Here is a 24969-nt window from a genome sequence, read left to right as displayed (position 1 = left end):
AGAGCCGCAGGCCGGAGTTGAACCTGGTGACCCTCTGCCTGAGGGCATTACATTTATGACACCACCATGTAGACCCTCGTTACTTCATATATTACTTTTTTTTAAATCGTATCATCTTTTTTATTTATTTATTTACTTAATTATTTTATTTATTTCTATTTATTTATTTATTTATTTTCTTTCCTCTTCCCTCTCTTCTCGCGTTAGTGCTTCTTGCTTTGTTTGCCTATTTATTTTCATTTATGAGAGCCATGTTATATATATTTATATATATGTTGTAGCTTCTGCCTCCACATACACACACGCACGCACGCACATAGTGTGATACCTCTGTGCACATTGTTGTAAATTTGTGTTTTTCTTTGTTGTTGTCTGCGCTGTATGTCTGCTGTCTTTACTTGTGGTCCACATGGTGTAGTGTATTTGTCCCTCATGTCACCTTGTTTGTTAAGTAATTTCACCAATAAAAAAACAAACCCCAAAAAATGTTTTTAAAAAGATTACAACGGGGAAATTTCCAGTTACAGTGGATAGCAAAATAACAATAAATAGTAAACAGCAGTATAAACTAGAAATATAAGAGAGGCATAAGCAAATAAACATGTAAAATATATATTTTTAAAGTATTAACAATTTACAATTCAAACAAGTAGAAATATAAAAAGTATTAACAATTTTAAAAAGTAACTTTAGGAAAATTATATACAATGTGAGTCAGCAGTTGGATACGGACCATTGCACAGAGAATATTGCACATTAAAAAATGTTTTTTAAGTATTCAAATTATTTTCTGTAGGCTTATTTTGTGCTGTTTATACACGGTTGCCAATGAAGTTGGAATAATTTTGTTTTCAGACACAATCCTCTGTTAATTGTGGTTTCATTTTTTTATTGTGATATGTTTGGAAGAGATTGATTAATAAAGTTTTGAGAAGATATACACTTTAACTCTCTAGAAATAATTCACATTGTCACAATCATTTCACGGAAAGAGGTTAAAATTATTTTAGTCCAACTTTTTGATCAACCATGTAATAATAATAATAATTTTAACATTATTTCAGTAAAGGCTTCAAATAAACCCGTCTGGGTTTTCTGCCTGTCCCTGCACTGTACATTGTGTTTTATGTTTGTTAGGGCCATATTTGTCATTTTAAATTGTGCAAAAAAACCCTTAACTTACTAAACTTTATGCATGAGTAATGTATCAGACATAATAACATGTTTTACAAGTAAAATCCTTTTCAGCTTATACTGCTCTACAAAGCCTAACTGCTGTAACTACATTTTTGGTCGAAATTGAGTTATAACTAAAAATGAACTCCTCGTCTCCTTGATGTCTGTTTTATCTTGTGACAAAGTTTTAGATTTCAATTTTGCTTAATTTCAGAGAAACAATAATGTAAAAATTGCAGTAACTACAAAATCCACTGTGAGACAGTGCAGCCTTGTATTTCTTCATTGTGTTGAATAGTGAAGACAAGAATAGTAGAAATTATAAGTTTATTTGAAAGGGAAATTATTATCTAGATAGTGATTGAGTAAAAAGTGAGATTAAATGATATTAAGACTAACATATAACATTACTTTATCATATTAAGTCTAAAATACACAAATCTTTAAATAGAGTTGTCAAACACTTATAAAACAACATTGTAGTTACTGCACTCTGGTTTTGCTGTAAAATGTTTTAATAGTAAGAATTCGGTAACTACATTTTTGGGGTCAAAGGTCAAGTAAATCATCATGATTTTTGAGCATAAAAATAACATCATCAATACATGTAGAAATGTGTGTGTCATATCACTTACCTACCTATAACCCATTTGGCTGGCCAATGAATATAGTTTAAAAACTTTAAAGCAGTTTTTCTCAGTTTTACCCTTTGCGTAGTTACTGCAGTTAGACTTTGTAGGGCAGAACAGGCCTATGTGAAATATCTTCTAGTGCAACTTGGTGAAACTTTAACATCCCACTGACCACCTGAGTAGATTTTAATAAGTGCCTGAGGAGGCAGATGTCATGGAGCGTGTATATCTTGTGTTTTGAAGTGAGATCCTGCAGGGCAGAAGCCTGCAGGCTCAACAGTTCCCATGACAGCAGCCCGCTAGGAAGACAAGACAACTCCTCTTTCATCTCAGCTGTGCAGCTCCATGTACACGTCATCAGCACAATATCCAAGAGAAGTGTTATAAATGGCTGGAAAAAGTGAAAGTTATGAAGCGCTGCACATGTTCTGGCAGAGTAGGACTATAAAAACCTTGAGCCGTCCTGGGAGCGGAGAGGGAAGGATGCTCGTGGCTGTGATGTGATTGGCTGTCTCTGCAGCCTCCCGGCGCGTGACTATAAAAGCCTGCACCGTCCCCCGGTGCGTCAGAGCGCAGTTGGAGAAGCGGGAGCGCAGGATCGTGGCGCACAGCTGGACACACAGTGGGCACACCGTGAAATTTCACTGCTGGAACTCACCGAACAAATCGTAATTATTCACCGAGCATCAGGCCGATTAGTGGAACTCTGCAGGAATAGTGACCGGGAAACTTTAGTCTGGTCCTGAGCACAACAGAACAGCGCGACACGGTGAGTTTAAAGCTTGAAAAAGTTTAATTGTGAGTGGAAAAGGAGTGGTTTTGTCTGTGCACTTTCAGAGGTAGCTGTAGCCACATGATTCAATACTGCTGCGTCTCTTTGGATGTACTCTGAACTGTAGTGGAAACTTTTATTTTGTAGGAAACATATATATGTATCTATCTATCTATTTATCTATCTATCTATCTATCTATCTATCTATCTATCTATCTATCTATCTATCCATCTATCTATCTATCTATCTTTCTATCTTTCTATCTTGCTTTTTGTGGAATCTTTCTGTGGGTTTTATTTAGCTAAATTGCAACTGGTGGTTTTATAAACTGGTGTCTATTAATCTTGAAGCATTTCACATTTTCAGTAACTTAGAAGTTTGCACATCAAATATGTTTGCTTTTTGCTCACATGCTGTAGAGTTTCATTAGTAACACTTTATATATTTATAAACATATTATGTAGGTCGCTAATGTCGAACTAATGCATGGCTTAGTGATGATTTAATGCATGAACTCCTGCAGAATGCATCTTTAATGAAATGATCAAGTCACAGTGACTTTATGGGATTAGTTCACAGACCACCAGTTAAGGAATGTTTATTGGTGAAATTGATGTAGTTAAATACAGATTCTCATAGAAATATTAAGCTCCATGTAATTTAAACAGATGCAAACATGTATATGCTGCTACATTAAATCAGAATCATGTTCTTTTTTTTAAATAAAAAAACCCCAACAGATTAATTTGTGAATGAGAACCTGCTTTCAAGGAGACTGAGCAAATGCGTCACACTGAAATAAACTTTTCTGTAACTGGAATGCAGCAAATTTTGGTTATAGAGTAGGCCTAAGTGTCTATTAACATTGTTGAATTGATGATCTGCTGTATTGAGCCTTAATCACATAAAGTCATAGTAACTTAGTCATTTGCTAGTGGTGTATTAAATAATTATGAGTCATGCATTGGTAAAACATTACTTGGTGTGAACACTTGTTTTAAAGTGTTGCTGTTCATTATCACTGGCATTAAACTGTCTATTGTTCTGCTCTAGTTGGTTTTATAATAAATTATTTCTTTTATAAGCTATTTAAAGCAGATGTGTGAGATCTGAGTTGCTTTCAGACCGTGGCTGTGTCATTTTCATGCAGTTATGCAGTTGAAAATAGAAAGGCTGCTTCGTTGCAGCTGCAGTTATCACAGTCTGATAGTGACGATATATATCCATACCAGTCACACTGTGTGCACACTTTTTCAATTTAACAACCTGCTTCTATATACAGCTCATGTGTTGGCCTCATGCGGAGTGATAGATGAACGTGATGTATGCACACTGTTGCCCTCGGTGAAGTTCAGCGAAAAAAAGAATGAGTCTTTGTCAACTTCACTGGCTTCATGTCTTATTTAACAGGATTTATTGGGATCTTTTCAAGAAGGAGACCACTAAACTCCAGGGAACTGGCAGAAAAACTGGATTTCACACATAAAAGAATTGGAAATGAGGCTATAAAGTTTAACTGTCAAGACCATGTTTAATAGATTCAGTGGAGCAGAAACAAGCTGTTGTTGTTTTTTTATTCTTTAAAAACAACATTGTAATGGCATTTACATTGGTGATATCTTATACTCATATGCAGCATTCCTGTTTTGACCATAAAGCGTTCCTGTTATTCCAAACTGGAGACGGGGGACAAAATAACAGGAACACCTTGTAATATGAATACTACACCGAAAACTGCGTGTGCAAAAATAAACAGAGTAGAATTAACAAATCTGTGACTCAGATTCATCAAAAACACTATTTTTTAACACACACACACACACACACACACACACACACACACACACCAGGAGAAATTGTTTTATTCCTCCTGCTTACAGAGGCTAAATAAAGTATGAATTCAGATTTTTCTTTTATTATATACAATAGATAAATCTAATATCTAAAATATAAGATCATTTATAAAATCATCAACAAGAAAAATAATATACGTAGCCTCGGACTTGAATATGAATATGAGGTTTATAAAATAATTTGTGGATGAAAGTCAAAGGACTTAATAAATGTAGGCTAAAACTTTTATTGCATTTATATATAACATTTCACCTGAAATCTTCTCAGCAGTGCCACAGATCTCACTTTGAGAATCACGGACATAAAGGATTTGTTGCAGGAATATAATATTGCGTCAGTGTGCTGGATAATAGTTTAATATTTGATTTGTATCTTTTATACACCAAAACTATAGTGGCAGGTAATTATGTACTTTATTCAAATGTTGTACTCAAGTTCAGTTTGGAGTTTTCAGTTATTTAACTTGAGTATTTTGACTGTTTACTCCACTGCACCTCCGAGAGGAATATTGACAGCTGTACTTACTGTTCCAATTATGTTTTTGCAATAAAAACATATAATATGCTTATTAATTAGAAAATATTCTTAAACCAATATATTCATGAACAGGTTTGTATGAGTTCTTATGTAAGGTTGTGCAGTGCTGTGTGTATGATGTCCCACAAGAAATGAGCAGTCACTGATTTAATCATGTTCTTAATGTTGTGAATCAGAAATAATTGGTTAAGTTTACAAAAGAGATCCCCTGGTGTGGACGTTATTGTGCGATTGAATGGATATTATTTGTGGTTATCAGCTCAGTTGGGTTAGAAGTGGCCAGCTCTACCTTCTAGTAGGTTTAGAAGTCTGTTATCAGCACATTAAATGGACTGCTAATCAGCGCTTATTGTTAGACGCTGACCTCGAGTGGCCGTAATTATTATTACAGGAGCGAAGAAGGAAGTGATGTTGTATAAGGAGCAATAGTGTCCGTGTAAGGATTGGGTTGGGGCGGTAGATGGCTCCTTGAATACAGGGCTTTCACCCAGGAGTGAAAAAGTGTGAAAAAATAACAACTTTACAATTCATTTTTATACAATATAAGCAGTGGTGGAAGAAGTATTCAGATCTCTTACTTCAGTAAAAGTACTAATACCACACTGTGAAATTACTCCACTACAAGTAAAAGTCCTGCATTCAAAACTTACTGAAGTAAAAGTACAAAAGTATCAGCATCAAATGTACTTCAAGTATCAAAAGTAAAAGTACTTGTTATGCAGAATGGACCCACTTAGATTGTTTTACATATTACAAATATATTATTAGTTTATTTATGTAATAAGCATTTGTTTCATTATTTGGTAAAAAGGTAGGGCTCATTTTGACTACTTAATATACTGTTATGAGTTGGGGGTTTTTTAATTATAATTTTATAATAATTTATCATGTTCTTTATGTTAAATCTCAACCTGTAGAGTAACTAAAGCTGTCAGCTAAATGTAGTGGAGTAAAAAGTACAATATTTGCCCAAAAAGTAGTGGAGTAGAAGTATAAAGTTACAAAAAATGGGAATACTCAAGTAAAGTACTTCAAAATTTAAGTACATTACTTGAGTAAATGTACTTAGTTACATTCCACCTTTGAATGTAAGTGACTGGATGTTCAGTAATGTAAAGCAAACCAAACCATGATCTTTTTTATTAATCCTGATGATGTTATTTCCTAAACTTAACCACATAGTTTTGGCACCTGAACCTAACGTAGCTGGGACCAACTATTTATTGGTGTAATAACCTTTTGCTCATATAGTAGGTGGGTAATGGCCATTTAATGGGCTAATAACATTCAAAATGAGTGAAAAGAAACAGGGTTAGGGTTAAAATAAGTACTTGCATAGATAACAACAGCCGTGCCCTGACCCTTCACACGCCCTACAGGGAACCTACATGTCTTACATTCTACATTGCAACTTCACTGGACAACATTTCCACCTATTTCATTGCATTACTTATATCTATGAGATTAGCCTGCTTTAAAGAGGAAACATATGCTTCCCAACCATTTTTGCTTGTGGCTTCTTATAATCAGTGTTGGGGCCCACTGTCTTCTTTCAGACATCTATAAGTTTTTATCTTATACTTAAAACAGACATGTCCCCACTAAGCTTTTCATATGGTTCCACTCAAAATACTGTTTGAATGAAATCATGTGAGAAGTTCAGAGAGGAAAGTTCAAAAGAGGTGAAATGATCCAATATTTCACAGAAAAGAAACAATTCGAGGAAAGTCCAAATCCCCTTTTCAGAGGGGCTTGATCCCAGAATCAATGGATTAAACTACAGAACTGTATACTATGCAAGTCTTTCGACTCGGACATAATCCCTCTTAATCACTTATGACCGACGAAAAGTACGTGTTGCTGTCTTTATTTGCAGAGACCCTGTCCCAGGCCTATATTTTCTCTTTGTTTTTATGCTGTTGTGTTTGGGGTGTTTCTGGATATCACCCTTTGGGTTCATAATACTACTGTACTTTTACTTAAAGTGGCTGTACACAACATTCAGAACATTCAGATAGCACTAAACTAATATTTAAAAGATGTACAGTAGTAGAGTAAGCCTGTCCTGACCGGAAAATGAAGTCACGCTCCCTCATTGTTGTTGAAATCTGATAAAAAGTGACAACAAGGGGTTGAAGCCAAGCATCAGTTTGTGATGAGTTGGGAATGAGAATGAGAGTCATGTGGAGGCAATTCCTGCTCAGACTCTGAACAGTGGATATGCTCTAATGCAGTGCTTGAAAGTAACAAAGTACTCAAGGATTGTACTTAAGTACAATGTTGAGGTACTTGTACTTTACTTGAGTATTTCCATTTTATGTAACTGTATACTTCTACTCCACTACATTTAGCTGCAGCTTTAGTTACTTTTCAGGTAGAGATTTAACATGTAAAACATGATCAATTTAAAATGATTAATATAAATAAAAAGCACATGACAGTATATTTAGTATTTAATATGAGCCCTAACTTGAGCCCTTACTGTCATTCTGCATAACAAGTACTTTTACTTTTCATACTTTAAGTACATTTGATGCTGATACTTTTGTACTTGGCTTTTGGCTTTTACTTGTAGTGGAGTCATTTCAGTGTGGTATTAGTACTTTTACTTAAGTAAAATATCTGAATACTTCTTCCACCACTGTCTGAATGTCAGCTATACACCGGGTATAATTTTACATGTAGTACTTTAACAATACAGTACTTTTCTCACCATGGAAACTAAATAGATGCAAGAATATGTTAAATTCTGATGCAGAGAGATAATCAGTGTGGTTTTATAGTCATGCAAGCTTATAAAACCACACTGATTAATGCATTAAGCATTGCATTTTTTTCAGTTTTTACCTCTAAATACTGGACATGTTTCTCATTTTTTCCTTTTAAAAATAATCAATTTTACAATCTGTGTCTTTCCCTGGCTTCAGGTCCACTTTCATGACTCGAGTCCTCTCATGCGTACTACCTCAGCTCTCACTCTATTCCCTCTTCAGACTTTTCCTTCCCTGTGTTTTCCTTTTCCTCCTATTGTTCTTCCAAGCTGCACAGGAGATCATTCATCTCAATTGTGAGGTTGTGTTGCACATTGTAACACATTTTTCTCATTTCTTATGCTCCAAATCCACTGCAAAACATACTTTTTCTGGACAGCTAATTTTCCCCCCTCTGCTTTCACCTTGCTGCTTGCCAACATTCCACATCCTTCTTTCTAAGAAGCGAAGCCAGCGGAGCAAGAGGTCAGAGATGGATTCTCAAGTCAAATCTATTAGATTAAGAGGATCGGCTCGGTCATAACACAGCTTTCCAATTAAATCCGACTGTTCTGACACGGTCTAACGAGTGACCATGTTTTTTACAAAACAAAGACATTATTCACATGATACAGAGGATATGTAAGGACGGATTTTTCAAACTGATTTCTTGTGATTTGTGTGTGAGTTCATCCATGTGACTTTGTGTCTTTGTGTGTTTGAACAGAATGAGCCTCTGTGTTTTGGAGATAAATGTCAGTTGAGTTTGTGTGTGTGTGTGTGTGTGTGTGTGTGTGTGTGTGTGTGTGTGTGTGTGTGTGTGTGTGTGTGTGTGGTGTCTAATTGGGGAGGCATTCATTTTTCTGTAAGTTCTTTGAAGTGATTATTTAAAAGTACACTAAGCATTTGTCCCCAAAACTTTGCCTTTCCAAATCATGGTGCCAAGAGGTTTACACATCCACTCAGAGATGGAGAGGTGTGTGTGTGTGTGTGTGTGTGTGTGTGTGTGTGTGTGTGTGTGTGATTGTACACTCTGATAGCGTGTATCTGCAGTTATTGCCGCCATCATCAATCAGCCCATTCATCTCAAGAGATGCCCCAGGGCATTCTGTGGGGTACACATGATTGTTGAAAGACTCAGAGCAGTGAGGGTCGGCTGTGAGGGAGAGTAACTATCTGACACACACACACACACACACACACACACACGACACAGAAAAGCTGGTCCTCAGCGAACCTCTGACCTCAGTTATCACTATTCCATTTGTCTTTTCGACTGTTCAATTCACCTCCTCTCTTTTATTTTAGAATTCTTTCTCCACATTTGCAGTGTAGTAGTGATGTTTACATGTGCCGTCATTTTCATGCTTTCATGCTAGTTTAATCATTTAAGGTGACACTAAAGGTGAATAGGTTAAAAAAAATGTAACTAATAGATTTCACTATGAAACTTCCCCAGTTGATAACTTATATTAAGAAAATAGTTTTTGTATCAAAAGTTTTCTGAAATTGCATGTTTAAATATGAAAATGGGGTATTATGTTACAAAATATGTGCTTTCTTACATACATTTCCCAAACAGAAATCTGAATTTAATAATTCCAGGTTTAAATTCTTGTTTCATTTTGCTGACATATTCGATGCAATAACTTCACAGAGGGGAATGATTAAAAAATTAGTATTATTATTTTAAAAAATGTTCTATTAATCAGGCTATGAATTATATATGAACAAACCACTCTGTAAAAACCTTCAGTATATAGAGAATAATGAAACTGGAAAGTTTGGTGTAAGTGCTACTGAGTTTGAGAAAAAAACTAATTTTGAGAAAAAGATATATGAATTGTAAAATAGCATGCATTTTGCAGGAAGCTACCAGTTAACAGGGTAAAAATGTTAAATTGATATCAGAATGAAACTTCTCCAGTTGATTACTTACAATAAGACATTTTTTTGTATTTCTATGTTCAATATACCGACACAAATAAAAAAAGTGTATAAAAATAATCTCCTAAATGTGTATTTTGGATGTTTTCTTTCCACTAATCTGAAAGAAGAATGTCATGGAAGTAAAAAATAGCCCAAAATCTCAAAATCAATTTCCTGTAGTGTTTCACCTTTAAAAAATGTGAATATAAAACTGATTTTAACACTAATTTCCAAACAGGCTTGTTTGAATTAACTGTGTCATTCATACTTAAACTCTTTGAACATTACATGTAAGCTGCCTGACAAACACATCAGGCTCAAGGATGCTGAGCTCCCCGATGTGTGGATGCTTTTGCTCTCAGTTCAATATAAATCTGTGATAGTTTAACAAGCTGGAAGGTCTTTGCAAAACTTGATCAAATGGACTATAGATAGATTTATACATGCCAACTAGATTACAACACATGGACACTGTGCAGAGGCCTCAAACCAAACCTGATCCAGTGTGGAGAGACAAAGTTGGAAGAAAACCATCAGGTGAACTTCAGTTATCTTAGGTTTCAAAGGCTTGAAGAAGGGCACTTGTAAATTACCCATAACCACTTTCATGTCAGAACAATGCAAAGAAATGCCATCTACTTAAAGGGAAATGAAGGTATTTTTTATAACCTGGACCCTATTTCCCCATGTGTTTGTGTTTAAGTGACTAATGGGGATAACAATTTTTGAAATTGGTCCAGTATCGAGCAAGAGCGCCACTGAAAGGCTCAGATTTTTATGTGTATGACAACATAATGGGCAGATGTAGAATTTGCCGTGATCCTGCCATTAAGTGTGCACTGATGACAACACAGTCAACACAATGATTAAAGTGAATAACCTTAGCCTGTCTGTCTGCAGCAGGTCTCTCAACTCTTGGAACAGCATGTTTTTTATTTGAGATGATGTGCTTTGGTTTTACGATTTTTTCCCCAGCAGTCGTCCAGTCGAAATACTCACGAGAAGGTTTAAGAGCAAGACTGTTCACTCACATGTCGGCCGTGGGACTCTTTGAAGCTACACAAAGTTTTGGCACAATTGGGAAATGCACAAACTTGAACCACTGTTTTTCTTCAAAGTCTTTACTCAAACACAACTAAACTTTTCAACTTCTCTTCCACATTCAACCTTCCTGCTCCAAGTCACCAATGGTGGAAAGTAACTAAGTACATTTACTCAAGTACTGTACTTAAGTACAATTTTAAGGTACTTGTACTTTACTTTAGTATTTCCATTTCATGTAGCTTTATACTTCTACTCCACTACATTTTGAGGCAAATGTTGTACTTTTTTCTCCACTACATTTAGCTGACAGCTTTAGTTACTTTACAGGTCGAGATTTAACATGAAAAAATTATCAATTTAAAATGACTGGACTTTTTTATTTTTATTAAATCTTATAACATTATATTAAGTAGTTAAATTAATCTTTACAAAATTAAAACACTGCCTACATAAATGCATCAATAATAATAATCCAATAATATATTTAGAATATATAAAACAATCTGAGTTGGTTCATTCTGCATAACGAGTACTTTTACTTTCTATACTTTAAGTACATTTTGATGCTGATACTTTTGTACTTTTACTTCAGTAAGTTCTGAATGCAGGACTTTTACTTATAGTGGAGTAATTTCACAGTGTGGTATTAGTACTTTTACTTAAGTAAGTTGTTTTCCTTCAAAATCAAACACAACTAAACTCTTCCTGCTACAAGTTACCTCTTGCTTGATTTCAGTAGAAAACTCAGACACTTATAATACTGATTTCAGCCTGTCAGTGGCAAACACAAGCACTTTCAGAGCTCTCTCTCTCTCTCTCTCTCTCTCTCTCTCTCTCTCTCTCTCTCTCTCTCTCTCTCTCAATACTGGACCAGTTTAAAAAATTGTTTTCCCCATCAGTCACTCAGGCACGAAAACATGGGAAAATATGGTTCAGATTGAAAAAAAAAAAAACGCAGAAATTCCCCTTTAATTATGTGGTAGACGAGGCAATGTTGTCTACACTTAAAGGGCAGAGAACAACAATATAGAAAATGTTTCTTGTTATTAGTTAGTTCTTTTTGTGGCATTAGTCAAAGCCAAAGTATGGGCGGATTCTAGAGATTTTTATATGGCCATGAATCCTCTCAATGACTTTATGACACGGTGGTCTTATGATGAGATTATCTGCTCAGTAATGGATGATAAATTATGTTTCAGTCCTTCAGTGTGAAGTATTTATGATGCCACAAACAATAAAAAAAGATAATTATGATCATACTTGGTGCAAATACATGCAACTGTGTGTGCTGATGATTCATATTTCTTCTCTGCAGGAAGCAGGAATCAGAGTGAGACCCCTGCCGCCCAGCTCCGAGCAAGGCCCGATGCGTGGATGTGTGTGAACATGTGTGTGTGTGAGTGGCTTTAAACGAGTGTTTGTAGACTGCTGAGTGCCTGTACTGTGTGAGGATGAGGGCCGTCGTCGCCGCCGCGCTGTGTCTCCTGGTGGTCACAGAGGTCTCGGCCTCCCGGTTGGTCCGGGACACCCTGGGCAGCCCCGAAGCTTCAGAGCCCTCCAAGAACAACGCCTCCATCCCGCTGCCGCCGCCGCAGCTGGGCCGGCCACGGGGCTCCTTCCCCCCCATGTGCATAAAGCCCACGGAGATCAAGCACGCCTTCAAGTACGTGAACACCATCGTGTCGTGCCTGATCTTCGTGGTGGGGATCATCGGGAACTCGACGCTGCTCAGGATCATATACAAGAACAAGTGCATGAGGAATGGACCCAACGTCCTTATCGGCAGCCTCGCTCTGGGAGACCTGCTTTATATCATCATCGCCATCCCCATCAATGTTTATAAGGTGACCACATATGTCTTTTTCAGTCTGTTTCCTCTCTGTGGTTGATTTCTACTAGGCCTTGTAGTAGTTCAAAGAGTTTTTCTTTCAAGTGATAACGTTTCATGTTTAACTCAAGCCAATAAATCAAATTGGTTCAATATTAAATCATAAGATACAGTTTTTTTTGCAAATGATATTGAATCTCGATCCAACAGTTCAACTTGTTGTATCACACATTTCACACAATATGTCAAAACACATTAATGAATTTCCCATCACTGGGTCTGTGTGTAACTAAGCATGACTTAATGAAAAGCAGTTTCCCCGCGCTGGCCTTTCACAGTTACGGGTCAGCTGTTTTCAAAGCCTGTCTTGGCCCAACCCGTCTTTAGCTGGGGTTCATTTATACATTTTTTTCCTGCAGATTGTTCCTTTATTTATGTGTCTTTTGTCCTTTTTTGTGTAGACTCAACAGACTTTTCCACCTAGACTACAAGGGACCCTTCACACAAAAGAGAAAAAAACTCAATAAAAGCAGATGCAAACCAACTAAAGAGCTGAGAATTGAGGAAGAACATGGTCTTTGTTTTCCTAACTTGTGTGTGTGACATGAAACCATTCAGTGGGCCTTGTAGAAATGCCAAATGTTCAACCCGGACCGTAACCACAGCTGTGTGACAATTCCTAAAAAAAATGCAGAAGAGAACATGCAAACCTTGTTCTATTTTCCAAAATCAAAAGGATTTACTTTTTAAGTTCTTTAAGCTGCAATGCTGTGCTGCATTTTATCTAGGCAAATCAGAGTAATAGTCTCTGATTCATGAGTCATATTATCTGTGCCCTCCACCACACACACACCTAAATTGCATGCCTCGAAGCAGAAAAAGTAATCAGAAAATGTAGAAACTTCTTGATGAAATTAAGTAAAGGGGGCTTTGTTTAAGAACAGCAAAACAATATCTCGTTAATCAGTGTTTGCTCACTACTTCCCAAGCACATGCATTTTCAATTAAATCTACAGCATAAACTGTCTGACAATTTTACTCGACTGAACTTGTATGGACAGAGTAGCGTGCCTGTTAACAGATGTGTAAATATCTTTTTTTAATTGTTAAAAGCTGACTCTATCAGCTTTCTTTTACAGGTTTTAGAAATGGTAACGAGAAGTGATTACCAGAGCTCAGTCAGCATTACATATCACAGCACAGAAAATATTTCTGTTTACGCCACAGTAGTTCAGGTCCAAAAGTGACACTATAACACAAACAACAGAAAGAGGACAAGGCTGCGATAATGTTATGACAAGCCACGGGTAAAATTAGTGATTTTGTCAATGAAGTGTGGAGGGTTTGACGAAAGCATAAATAACTGTTTCAGTTCCAAATCAGATTGAAGTATAAACATTCTCAAAAAAATTAGTAGTAAAAAGACAAAAAGCTCGAAGTTAAGTTACGTAACTTCAAATAGCAGCACTGGCTTTTGTTTACTCAAACAGATACCCATGCCCTGGGAGAAAGTACAAATGACACAGGAGGGGTTTTTAGAGGACAGGGTTTATTACTTCAGTTCTCTCTGGGGTTTTTTTTTTACTCTTTTTCTGAGGAAAAAAAAGGTAAAAGTGTGAGCAATTGATATACAAATGGTTATTTTAAGCTCTCCTTTAAAGCTCCTGCATATTAAAGTAATGGTGACCTGTTCAGAGTAAATGTATGTTCATTTTAATGACAAACAGGAATTGCTGAATTTCTGACTTAATCTTAGTCTTAGTCTTAAACATCTCATACAACTTTGGGATGCTGGCGATGTAGATTTCTAACAGCTGGCTGGCAAGTACAAAGAACTCCAAGTTAATCAATTGTGTAGTCTGATGTGTTGAAGACGTTATCCAGATGCTGAATTTGTAATCCCTGGAAGATGAATTTGAGTGCTGAGGTGGAGTTATTTATTCTGGCTGGCTGCTGTAGTATTAATGGAAGACAGGACCACAACATAAACCTCAAACATGTCTGTCCACGTGTATACACAAGGGATGCTTTAATTACAATGTCTTTCTTCTCTGTCTGCTTCCATTACTTTTCTCTACAGCTGATAGCTGAGGACTGGCCGTTCGGTGTTTACGTCTGCAAGTTGATGCCGTTCATCCAGAAAGCTTCGGTGGGAATCACCGTGCTCAGCCTGTGTGCCCTCAGTGTGGACCGGTGAGTAGACTCCTACTCTACATTTAATGTAATGCTTCACTGTTGTAAGAACCTTAAATGTCCAAAATTAAGTTTAAAGAAGTGGTGGAAGAAGTATTCAGGTCTCTTACTTAAGGAAAAGTACTAATACCACACTGTGAAATGACTCCACTACAAGTAAAAGTACTGCATTCAAAACTTACTGAAGTAAAAGTACAAAAGTATCAGCATCAAAATATACTTCAAGTATCAAAAGTAAAAGTACTCGTTATGCAGAATGGACCCACTCAGATAGTTTTATATATTCCAAATATATTATTAGATTATTTGTATTGATGCTTTAATGTAAGCATCGTTTATATTTGTCATATACCAATTATACTATACTGTGTATATCTCTGCATATATTTAAATGTATTTATTCATTGATCTTCATACTACTACATGCAACAACCTATTTAACCTATTTAACATGCTAAAATATTTTGTCTCCAATGTGCAATATCTGTAAAATGCAGTTTCAGGAAAACAAACAACACAAGAATATATATTAATAATGAATGCCAAGTAGAAGAAATGTAGGTATAGAATGTGTATAGAATGTATGTATATGTCTTATTTTTATATATATTTTTTTCTTATTTTGTCTTCTATATCTATGTGTCTGTATCTTGAGCTGCTATGACAACTAAGTTTCTACACTGCAGGATAAATAAAGTCATATCTTATCTTATCTTATCTTCATTTTGTGAAGACAGGGATCATTTAATTACTTAATATAATGTTATAAGATTTAATTAGAAATAAAAATAATAACTTTAATTTGATCATGCTAAAAGTAATGGAGTAAAAATTACAAAATGTGCCTCTGAATGTAGTGGAGTAGAAGTATAAAGTTACATAGAATGGAAACACTCAAGTAAAGTACAAGTTTACCTCAAAATTGTACTTAAGTACAGTACTTGAGTAAATGTACTTAGTTAGTTTCCACCACACACACACACACACACACACACACACACACACACACACACACACACACACACACACACTCTCACTGAAACACACAACATGAGCGCTAAAAAGGAGCTATTGCATCTCTGTGTGTTTATGCAGCTACCACGCAGTGACATCATGGAGCCGTGTGAAGGGGATGGGGATCCCTCTGTGGAAAGCAGTGGAGGTGACTCTGATCTGGCTGGTTGCCGTGGCGCTCGCTGTCCCCGAGGCATTGGCTTTCGACATGCTGGAGCTGCCGTATAGAGGCAACAAGCTGCGTGTGTGTCTGCTGCACCCAGAACAGACAACCAGCTTTATGAAGGTAGCAACATCATTCAACAGGAGCAGGGATTGCTTGTGACTTCAGACAGACAAAATATCCTGCCCACCAGTTGCGGTCTCTCTTTTAAAAAAGTGTTGATTTTGCACAACCTGTAACTGATGTTACAAACTGTGCAGGAACCACAATAATACACTTAATCTGTTTATTTATTTAATTTCTTTTAAACTCTGCCAACAAGTTACTATCCAAAAGGCGTAATACAATCCATAAACAAGGCATGGAAATTATTAGAAAGTAACTGATAACATTTGTTTATTAAGCTGCATAGCAAGCAAACAAATTCCAATATGTGGATACTTTAAATTCATCTAATCCAGAAGGTTCTGGATCGCAGGACATGGTGTAGATGAAACATAAAGACAGAATTCAGAAACTGCCACAGCAAAAAGTTGTGTGGTAGTATAAAAAATGTTATTGTTGAATGTTATTCCTTTATTGAATTACAAATGTTAATGTTTTGACATTGTGCAGAAATTAAATTGTTTAGTTTTTTAATGTTTTTTAATGTTTTGGTTTTTTTGCCTTTTAGCATTTTTGAAATATGGCATTGTATTTAAATATATATCAATCTTTAAAGAAATGGTTTACTTGCTGACATCTGCAGCATCAGTTTTATGATCAAAATATTGTTCCAGTAAGATAAGATCAAATGATGATAATGATAATGATAATGATAATGATAACGAAATATATACATATTATTATTAAAATAGAATTTAGATCTTGTGTCTATTGGAAGTCCTGTTGTTCAGTTCAGAAATCTCTGACTAAAAAATGCCAATAATAAGGGCAAAAGTAGCAGATAATGTGCAACATCAGTTTCATTGCTTTTTGAAGATCTCCGTTTTATTCTCTTTGGCGACACCTGTGGCAATAAGTGGTATTTTTTACACTTATTTTAAAATGTTCATCATCTGTAATTATCAGTCTTTACTTTGTCTGTTCAGCCATAGATAAAAACAGTACGCCACTTCACACACGAGTTAAATAGTGAGTCTGTTAGCGGACCAACCACTTGCTGTGTCCTGCTGCTGGTATTACCCAGGAATGTCCCCACACACACCCAGTTCAAAACAAGGTTATTATAGGTAACGAAAACTAGAATTGAAAAAAAAAATCCCTTAACTAAAATGAAAATAAAAACTGGAGTTTTTAAAAAGACAATAATTAACTGTATTGCGTGGTTACAAAAATAACTAAAACTAACTAAAATTAAAGCGAAAATGTCCATCGTTTTAGTCTTTGTCAACTTTTTTTCATACAGGATATGTTTATGTGTTTATTGAGACTGAGTTGTTACACGACTATGTGAGTCGATCGTCTTCAAAAAGTTCAGCACTTCAGTCAAACCAAAATTCAAAACACTCAGAGCTAAGAGAGTTAATAACCTTATTGGGGCTCAGATGGATAATAAAAGGAAATAAAGGCAAAATTTATTCTGACCTTTTTGAGTCTCGCACCCAACAAATACCCCCATTAGAAAACAACTAAAACTAATAAAAACTAAACTAAAACTAAGCATTTCAACAAACAAAAAAAACAACAACAACTAATAGAAACTCCCAGACTCACTCTAAAAAACGAATTAAAACTAACTGAATTTGAATACAAAAATTCACAATGAAATGAAAAATCCAATCCAAGACAATTATAAATTTGTTTCAAAATATAGTAAATGAAAAGGCTTTTATCAGTGGGCCAAAAGCTCAGTCATGAGTGTGATACCTCATTAGGTTATAGTGAGTTAACTCACATTTGCTTAAAGAAAAATCTTCACTACTGCTTTAAATCTTTGTACAATGTATGGAAGAAACATATATAACACTATACTAATTGTTGAACTTATTCCTTTTCCCAGTTCTACCAGGATGTGAAAGACTGGTGGCTGTTTGGCTTCTACTTCTGCTTCCCATTGGCCTGCACAGGAATCTTCTACACACTCATGTCCTGTGAGATGCTCAGTCGCAAAAAAGGCATGCGCATCGCCCTCAACGACCACATGAAGCAGGTAAATGTGCAAATGACTCCTTCAGATCTACTGTAACCAGTGGTGGAAAGTACAGTTACTCAAGTATTGTACTTAACTACAATTTTGAGGTACTTGTACTTGTACTAGTATTTCTATTTTATGTAAATTTATACTTCTACTTCACTACATTTACAGGCAAATATTGTACTTTTTACTCCACTACATTTAGCTGACAGCTTTAGTTACTTTTGCCATGAAAATCATAATAAATTTAAAGTGATAAGATGTTTTTTTTTTAATTAAACCTCTTAACAGTATATTAAGTAGTTAAAATGAGGCCTATCTTGATTAAATTAAAAAGCTGCTTACATAAATGCATCAATACAAATAATGTAATAATATATTTAGAATATATAAAACAATCTGAGTGGGTCCATTCTGCATAGCGAATACTTACTTTTGATACTTTAAGTACATTTTGATAGTGATACTGGAGGACTTTTACTTGTAGTGGAGTAATTTCACAGTGTGGTATTAGTACTTTTACTGAAGTAAAGAATCTGAGGATCTGATAAGACTTGTGAAGACAAAAACACTCATCAGCATCTAAATTTGTCTTTTGTGTGTGTGTGTGTGTGTGTGTGTGTGTGTGTGTGTGTGTGTGTGTGTATGTGTGTGTCTGTGTGTCTGTGTGTGTGTGTGTAGCGGAGGGAAGTAGCGAAGACCGTGTTCTGCCTGGTGTTGATCTTCGCTCTCTGCTGGCTGCCCCTTCATCTCAGCCGTATTCTGAAGAAAACAATCTATGACCAGAATGACCCTAACAGATGTGAACTGCTCAGGTAGCGAGACGCAAATGCACTGCAAACGTCATGAGAGACCATTGTTCTCCGCTCTGTGACTTCCTGCAGTCCTTAATGTAAACTTTGCCCTTTCCCCCGCCAGCTTCCTGTTAGTGATGGATTACATAGGCATCAACATGGCCTCCCTAAACTCCTGCATAAACCCGATTGCCCTCTACTTTGTCAGCCAGAAGTTTAAAAACTGCTTCCAGGTAAGAGGGCACACACTGGCTATAATTATATGGTGTTGTTTGGGTTGTCCTAAGTCTTGCCTATGGTGTACTGATAGTCAAATCATGTCTTTTTATCTCATTGATCCTTCTCTGTTTACGCTTCATTTAGCTATAGAAAAATAGCAGAAACAACTAAATGTCTAAATGTAACTAAGTACATTTACTTAAGTACTGTAGTTAAGTACAATTTCAAGCTACTTTATATTTTTTGCATTTTACTTGAGTATTTCCATTTTATGTAACTTTTTACTTCTACTCCAATACATTTTAAGGTAACTATTGTACTTTGTACTCCACTACATTTAGCTGAGAGCTTCAGTTACTTTTGACAAGAAAATCAAGATCAATTTAAAGTGATTTTCAATTAAACCTCATTTCAGTCAGACAACTCACGTGATACAAAATGTGTTTATTGGACAATAAACATAGATTAGATTTGGCGTCTAGGCTCCGACTAAATCACTCCTCAGCAGTCACATGAGGTATTGAGGAGTGATGCAATAAATCCCCCAGTCGGAGCCTACAGGTGGATGCTGGGGTGGTGGTGGGACTGAGAAAGCAAGCGGCAGTACAGATGTAGCAGCAGCATAGGCAGGCAGAGGAGAGCGAGGATTACTCTCATCTTAAATAGAGCGCCAGATTGGAAAGAGGGTGTGTTTTATTGGAGGATGTATGAAGAGTGGGGCATGTCATGTGTATGGCAGCACAGCTCGAGTTGCCTGCCTGAACTAGCTCGCAGGCGTCGCTCCATTAACAGTATATTAAGTTGGTAAAATTAGCCCTATCTTGAGGAAAATGCTGCTTACATAAATGAATCAATAATAATAATATTAATCTAATAATGAATTAAAAATATAAATAACAGTCTGAGTGGGTCCATTCTACATAATTTTTTACTTTTGATACTTTAAGTACATTTTGATGCTGATACTTTTGTACTTTTACTTCAGTAAGTTTTGAATGCAGGACTTTTACTTGTAGTGGAGTAATTTCACAGTGTGGTATTAGTACTTTTATTTTAGTAAGGGATCTGAATACTTCTTCCACCACTGACCAGAAACAGAGGAGACAGAATATTTCACTTAGTTTGATGGTTTTGTGGTTGTAAATAGAGCTTTCAGGCCTAATTTAATCCCCCCGCTGTAACAATCCACAGACAGAAGGAAAACGACAGGAAAGTGAAGAGACATTCAGAAACAGAAAGACATAGAGCTGCCATTTGACATAGTTTGAGTTTTTATGACTGTTGTGAAAAAGCAATGTTGCTCCGCAGTTTTACGGTTAACCGCAAATGCCTCCGCTGCCCTCCAACCTCCAACTGCTGGAAAAGTGAAGCAGGTTCACAGCTACTATTGTGCCTTTAATTGCGGTGTCTTTTTGGCGACTTTAAAATAATTCCATAATAATTAATGCAACACTGAACACTGAAAATGTATCTATTTTCCTGTCGTTGTTGTTAGACGTCCATTGGTATTCACCATGATGCCTTTGGTTTCCACCAATCAGAGGCTGTGTTCCTGACAGGGCATAAAAGGAAATTCACCATACAAAAAATGAGGAAGAGAAACCAGCCAGAAATCCTAATTTCTGGCTAATATCCAATCTAATCCAATCCACTTTATTTATATAGCACAATTTTGGCAAACACAAGGTTTCCAAAGTGCTGCACAAACAATAAATAGATAACACAATACAAAGAGATGTAGTAAACAATAGAACAGTAAAATGCAATAATGTAAAATAAATTAAAAATAGGATAAAAATGTAAAATGTACTGCCCGCACAAAATAAAATACCCCCTGCTAGTACAAGAGTCTCATGTGAATGCTCTGATTGTATTCTTTTTGAAGCTAATGCTTCCTTTTTGAGGCTGTGATGATCCTGCAGACTTGGATAATGTCTACCATGCAGTGATTTTTTTCCAAAATTGACTATATATATCATGATTAATGGTGAGAAAACATGTAAAATCAGATATTCTGCACCCCCGTATTGCCTGAATGGTATGATCCCTTGTTTAAAAAACACAATATCCACCCACTACAACTATTCCACTGTGAGACTGGTAATTGAAGCAGGTTCCTGAGATGTAATCATCAACTATTTGGGGTCCAGCAGAGTATTATTAGAAAACACAGTCAAGAAAAAGCAAATCATTGTGTGTTTTTGCCCCACAGTCCTGCCTGTGCTGCTGGTGCTACAGAACATCTCCGCTGGATGAACGAGGTTCAGGAGGACGCTGGAAGGGCTCCTGTCACGGGAACGGACTAGACCGCTCCAGCTCCCGCTCCAGTCAGAAATACACAAGCTCTTCATAGACCCACACATACACACACACACTCATTCACATTTTCAGCCAAACTCGTATTCCCATCAGCTCCCATCAGGGAGAAACAGCTGCCACTGCCAACAGACCAGTGAGGAGGGAGAAATGGAGCAAAGTAGTCACAACTACAGGACTCACAGGACTCTGATTGAAAAAAGGATGGACCTAAACTGATGAATGATAACAGGACTGTACCTGTTCAGGCTGTGATAGTAACTTCCGATGGGACCAAGGCTACATAGACATGTTTATACTCCAACAGGACTCAAAGTCTCAGTGGACCGACATGGTTGATACATTTAAAAAGAATGATTATTAAAGCCACATGTAAATTTATGTTCAGGATTATTATAAGCAGACTGCAGACGTAGGACTATATCCAGCCTTAGTGCTTCATGTAAGAATAACAGCTCTGATACCTGTTGTAGCTTTAATACCTCACAGAGAAACTGGAAGGAGTGTTTTTCCAAAAGGTTTTTTTTTTTTTAAACTAAAAATGCATGAGTGTGACTCTGCATATAACCACAATCAACAGCTGATTATCTGACAATCAACTGCATACTGTTGCTAAGCTCCCCAACGCCCATGTGCCCCGGTGACATCACCAGAGCAAAATGGGCCCCACTGTAATGCCGAGAGCTAATCATCGGAAATCTTTTATCTGGAAATCTGCTTCAAGTCATGTGGAGGCCAGCTGCTGTCCGACACACACCAGATGATTCCCGTCATGCTAAACAGAAGAAGTCTTTTATTAGTACTTTTATTATTATTATTATTATTATGATTGCAGTATTCATGCTTTTATACATGTTTTCACTCTGTATAAAGTCATAACCTTTGTCTTACAACGTAGGGTCTATTTTTCTAAGAAAATAACACATGAAACTTGTTTAACCTTTCAACATGACCTGAATGTTTATTATTTTCCAAATATTTCACCTCCGTCAGTGAGCGGTCATGTTTCAAAGATGTTCCTGCGGCTGGAAATTTTCTTAAATGTAAGCTTTTAAAAGCTTTCAGTAGGAATAAGATATCTTGTACAGCTAGTTTTCCAAGAAGTAAATGTTTTTGGTGGCGATAACATTTCCTTAACTATATAAAGGTTGTAGGAACTATTTAGATATGTTAGTCCTTTCAGTGAAATATAATCCAGGTATTTAAAGAACATCAGTTGTGAAAGAGAGATGTGCTCAACAGAAGCATCTCATAAGGAATAAAATCAAAATGTGGGCTGCAGCATGGGAACAGAAAAGTGTTCCTGATTTTTTTATAACTTTATAGTCAGAACGTCTGTAGCTGGAGGTAACTTGTGATGCCATCACATGAAAAAAACTTTTTTAGAACAACTTGTTGGAGGCAAACCTAAATGAAGCAAAGTTTTTCGTCAGATCATATAGTGGTGATACAAGCATGATACAGAATTATTTTTGGCTCTCAGTACATCCTGACATTCTCATACCATAATGACAGAATAGGTCGTTTGCCAGTGACTCTCAATACAACATATATTTAACCTTGTGAAACAGTCGCAGTGTTAATATCGTTACTGAATATTTGAAACAGTTTCTGTACTCATTTTCAACAGTTTCGATACTTGTATTTATCTGCTTTCTGCTCTCTCTCCGACAGATTCATCAATGTAAAAAAGTGTTAATTATTGTTAGTGTTTACTACAGTCATTCTGCTGTTTTCTGCTACTAGCCAAGAAAATAAGTCATTAATGTCATGCTACAGCCCTGTTATAGTTATCTTTTATTAAAAAATATTAAATTTGAAGTCCTTTAAATTATGTAAATTTCCCCCTGGTATTGAAACGGTATTGAACATTAATATTTTTCAGTTTTTAATTCCAGTATTGTAACAACACTAGTACGCAAGTTAAAATAAGTCATCGTTGAATTGTGTTTTTTGTGGGAAATGAACAGCTGTCTCATGTGTTTGTTTGACCCATCTTTCCATCCTGAGCCTTATCTATGTGGACTTTCTCTCTCTTTACACTAAGTCACCACCTTTACACCAGTCACACTTACTACAGCCACTCGAGGTCACTGCCAAAAAACAAATGTTAACATGGGTCATAATGAGCTGCTTGCACAGATGGCCTGTGGAAACCTCACATATATATACATAGTTTCTGTATCAGAGCAATGAGCAAATGTTCCCTCCTTCAAAACCAAATTTGTGCTGAAAAACCAGACATGGTGTTTGTTCACACTGAAGCTTTTTAAATAGATTTGATTTATGTAATATATAAGAGAAAATGTTAGGACAAAATATTTCCATTGCAGCCGTATTAGGGTGCTCAATTCACTGGTCAAGCAGTATGTGACTCAATTACTCTTATTATGCTGCTTGTAGCTATATCTAGAGGGGACTTTGTACCGGAAGCTTTCAGAGGTTTTTTGAGGTTGACGATCAAATGTAATGTGAATACTGGCCTGTGTGTTTTAAATGACATTTATACTGTACTTATTTGTTGAGAGTTTGCCATAATAAATATTATTTTATAGCATTTGTGCTGTTTGAGTTATTTACCTAAGTATAATGCCTGTTTTTAAGGTCACTTCTGGTCACTACTGATGCCTTCTCATAGTTGCTGACGCAATATTTACATGTGTCTGTGGACATTTAAGGTTCCCTGTTGAGTTTTGACTTCTAGAAGTACTGTGAAGCAATTTGTCTGAGTGGGTCCCTGTTTTGTTATTCTTGGTTTCAAGCAATTACACTGATTTACAAGTAGCTGTAATATGCCAAAATATGCTCCAAGCGCCAGCAAAGGAAGGGAAGGAGAAGCATGAGGGGCCGCATGGGCCGTAATTCATTCTTCCCTCTCATACACAAACAATACCTCTCACATTCACAATTTTACCTCCCACAAACACACATTTTTTGTGTATGTGAGGTAAAATTGTGAATATGAAAGGTAAAATTGTGAATGTGAGAGGTAAAATTGTGAATGCAAGAGGTAGTATTGTAAATGTGAGACGTAAATTGTGAATGTGAGAGGTAGTATTGTGAATGTGCGAGGTAAAATTGTGAATGTGAGAGGTAAAGTTGTGAATGTGAGAGGTAAAATTGTGAATATGAAAGGTAAAATTGTGAATGTGAGAGGTAAAATTGTGAATGTGAGAGGTAAAATTGTGAATATGAAAGGTAAAATTGTGAATGTGAGAGGTAAAATTGTGAATGTGAGAGGTAAAATTGTGAATATGAAAGGTAAAATTGTGAATATGAAAGGTAAAGTTGTGAATATGAAAAGTAAAATTGTGAATGTGAGAGGTAAAATTGTGAATGTGAGAGGTAAAATTATGAATGCAAGAGGTAAAATTGTGAATGTGAGAGGTAAAATTGTGAATATGAAAAGTAAAATTGTGAATGTGAGAGGTAGTATTGTGTACGTGAGAGGTACAATTGTGAATGTGAGAGGTAAAATTGTGAATGTGAGAGGTAAAATTATGAATGCAAGAGGTAAAATTGTGAATGTGAGAGGTAAAATTGTGAATATGAAAGGTAAAATTGTGAATGTGAGAGGTAGTATTGTGTACGTGAGAGGTAAAATTGTGAA

The 24969-nt window shown here is 36.2% G+C and overlaps 1 protein-coding gene across 1 annotated transcript; it reads left to right on the top strand.

The window, feature by feature from the left end:
- The first annotated feature begins 2367 nt into the window (after positions 1-2367).
- On the top strand, positions 2368-21574 carry LOC131982230 (endothelin receptor type B-like). Its single transcript, XM_059346828.1, has 8 exons — positions 2368-2577; positions 12011-12539; positions 14604-14716; positions 15812-16016; positions 17896-18045; positions 18712-18845; positions 18949-19057; positions 21256-21574. The coding sequence occupies exons 2-8, from the start codon at positions 12147-12149 to the stop codon at positions 21394-21396; spliced, it is 1245 nt and encodes a 414-aa protein (XP_059202811.1). The 5' UTR covers positions 2368-2577; positions 12011-12146; the 3' UTR covers positions 21397-21574.
- Positions 21575-24969: the final 3395 nt, after the last annotated feature.

Source organism: Centropristis striata, chromosome 12 (genome assembly GCF_030273125.1).
Source record: "Centropristis striata isolate RG_2023a ecotype Rhode Island chromosome 12, C.striata_1.0, whole genome shotgun sequence".
NCBI classification, from domain to species: domain Eukaryota; kingdom Metazoa; phylum Chordata; class Actinopteri; order Perciformes; family Serranidae; genus Centropristis; species Centropristis striata.
This window is presented reverse-complemented; position numbering and strand designations above follow the sequence as displayed.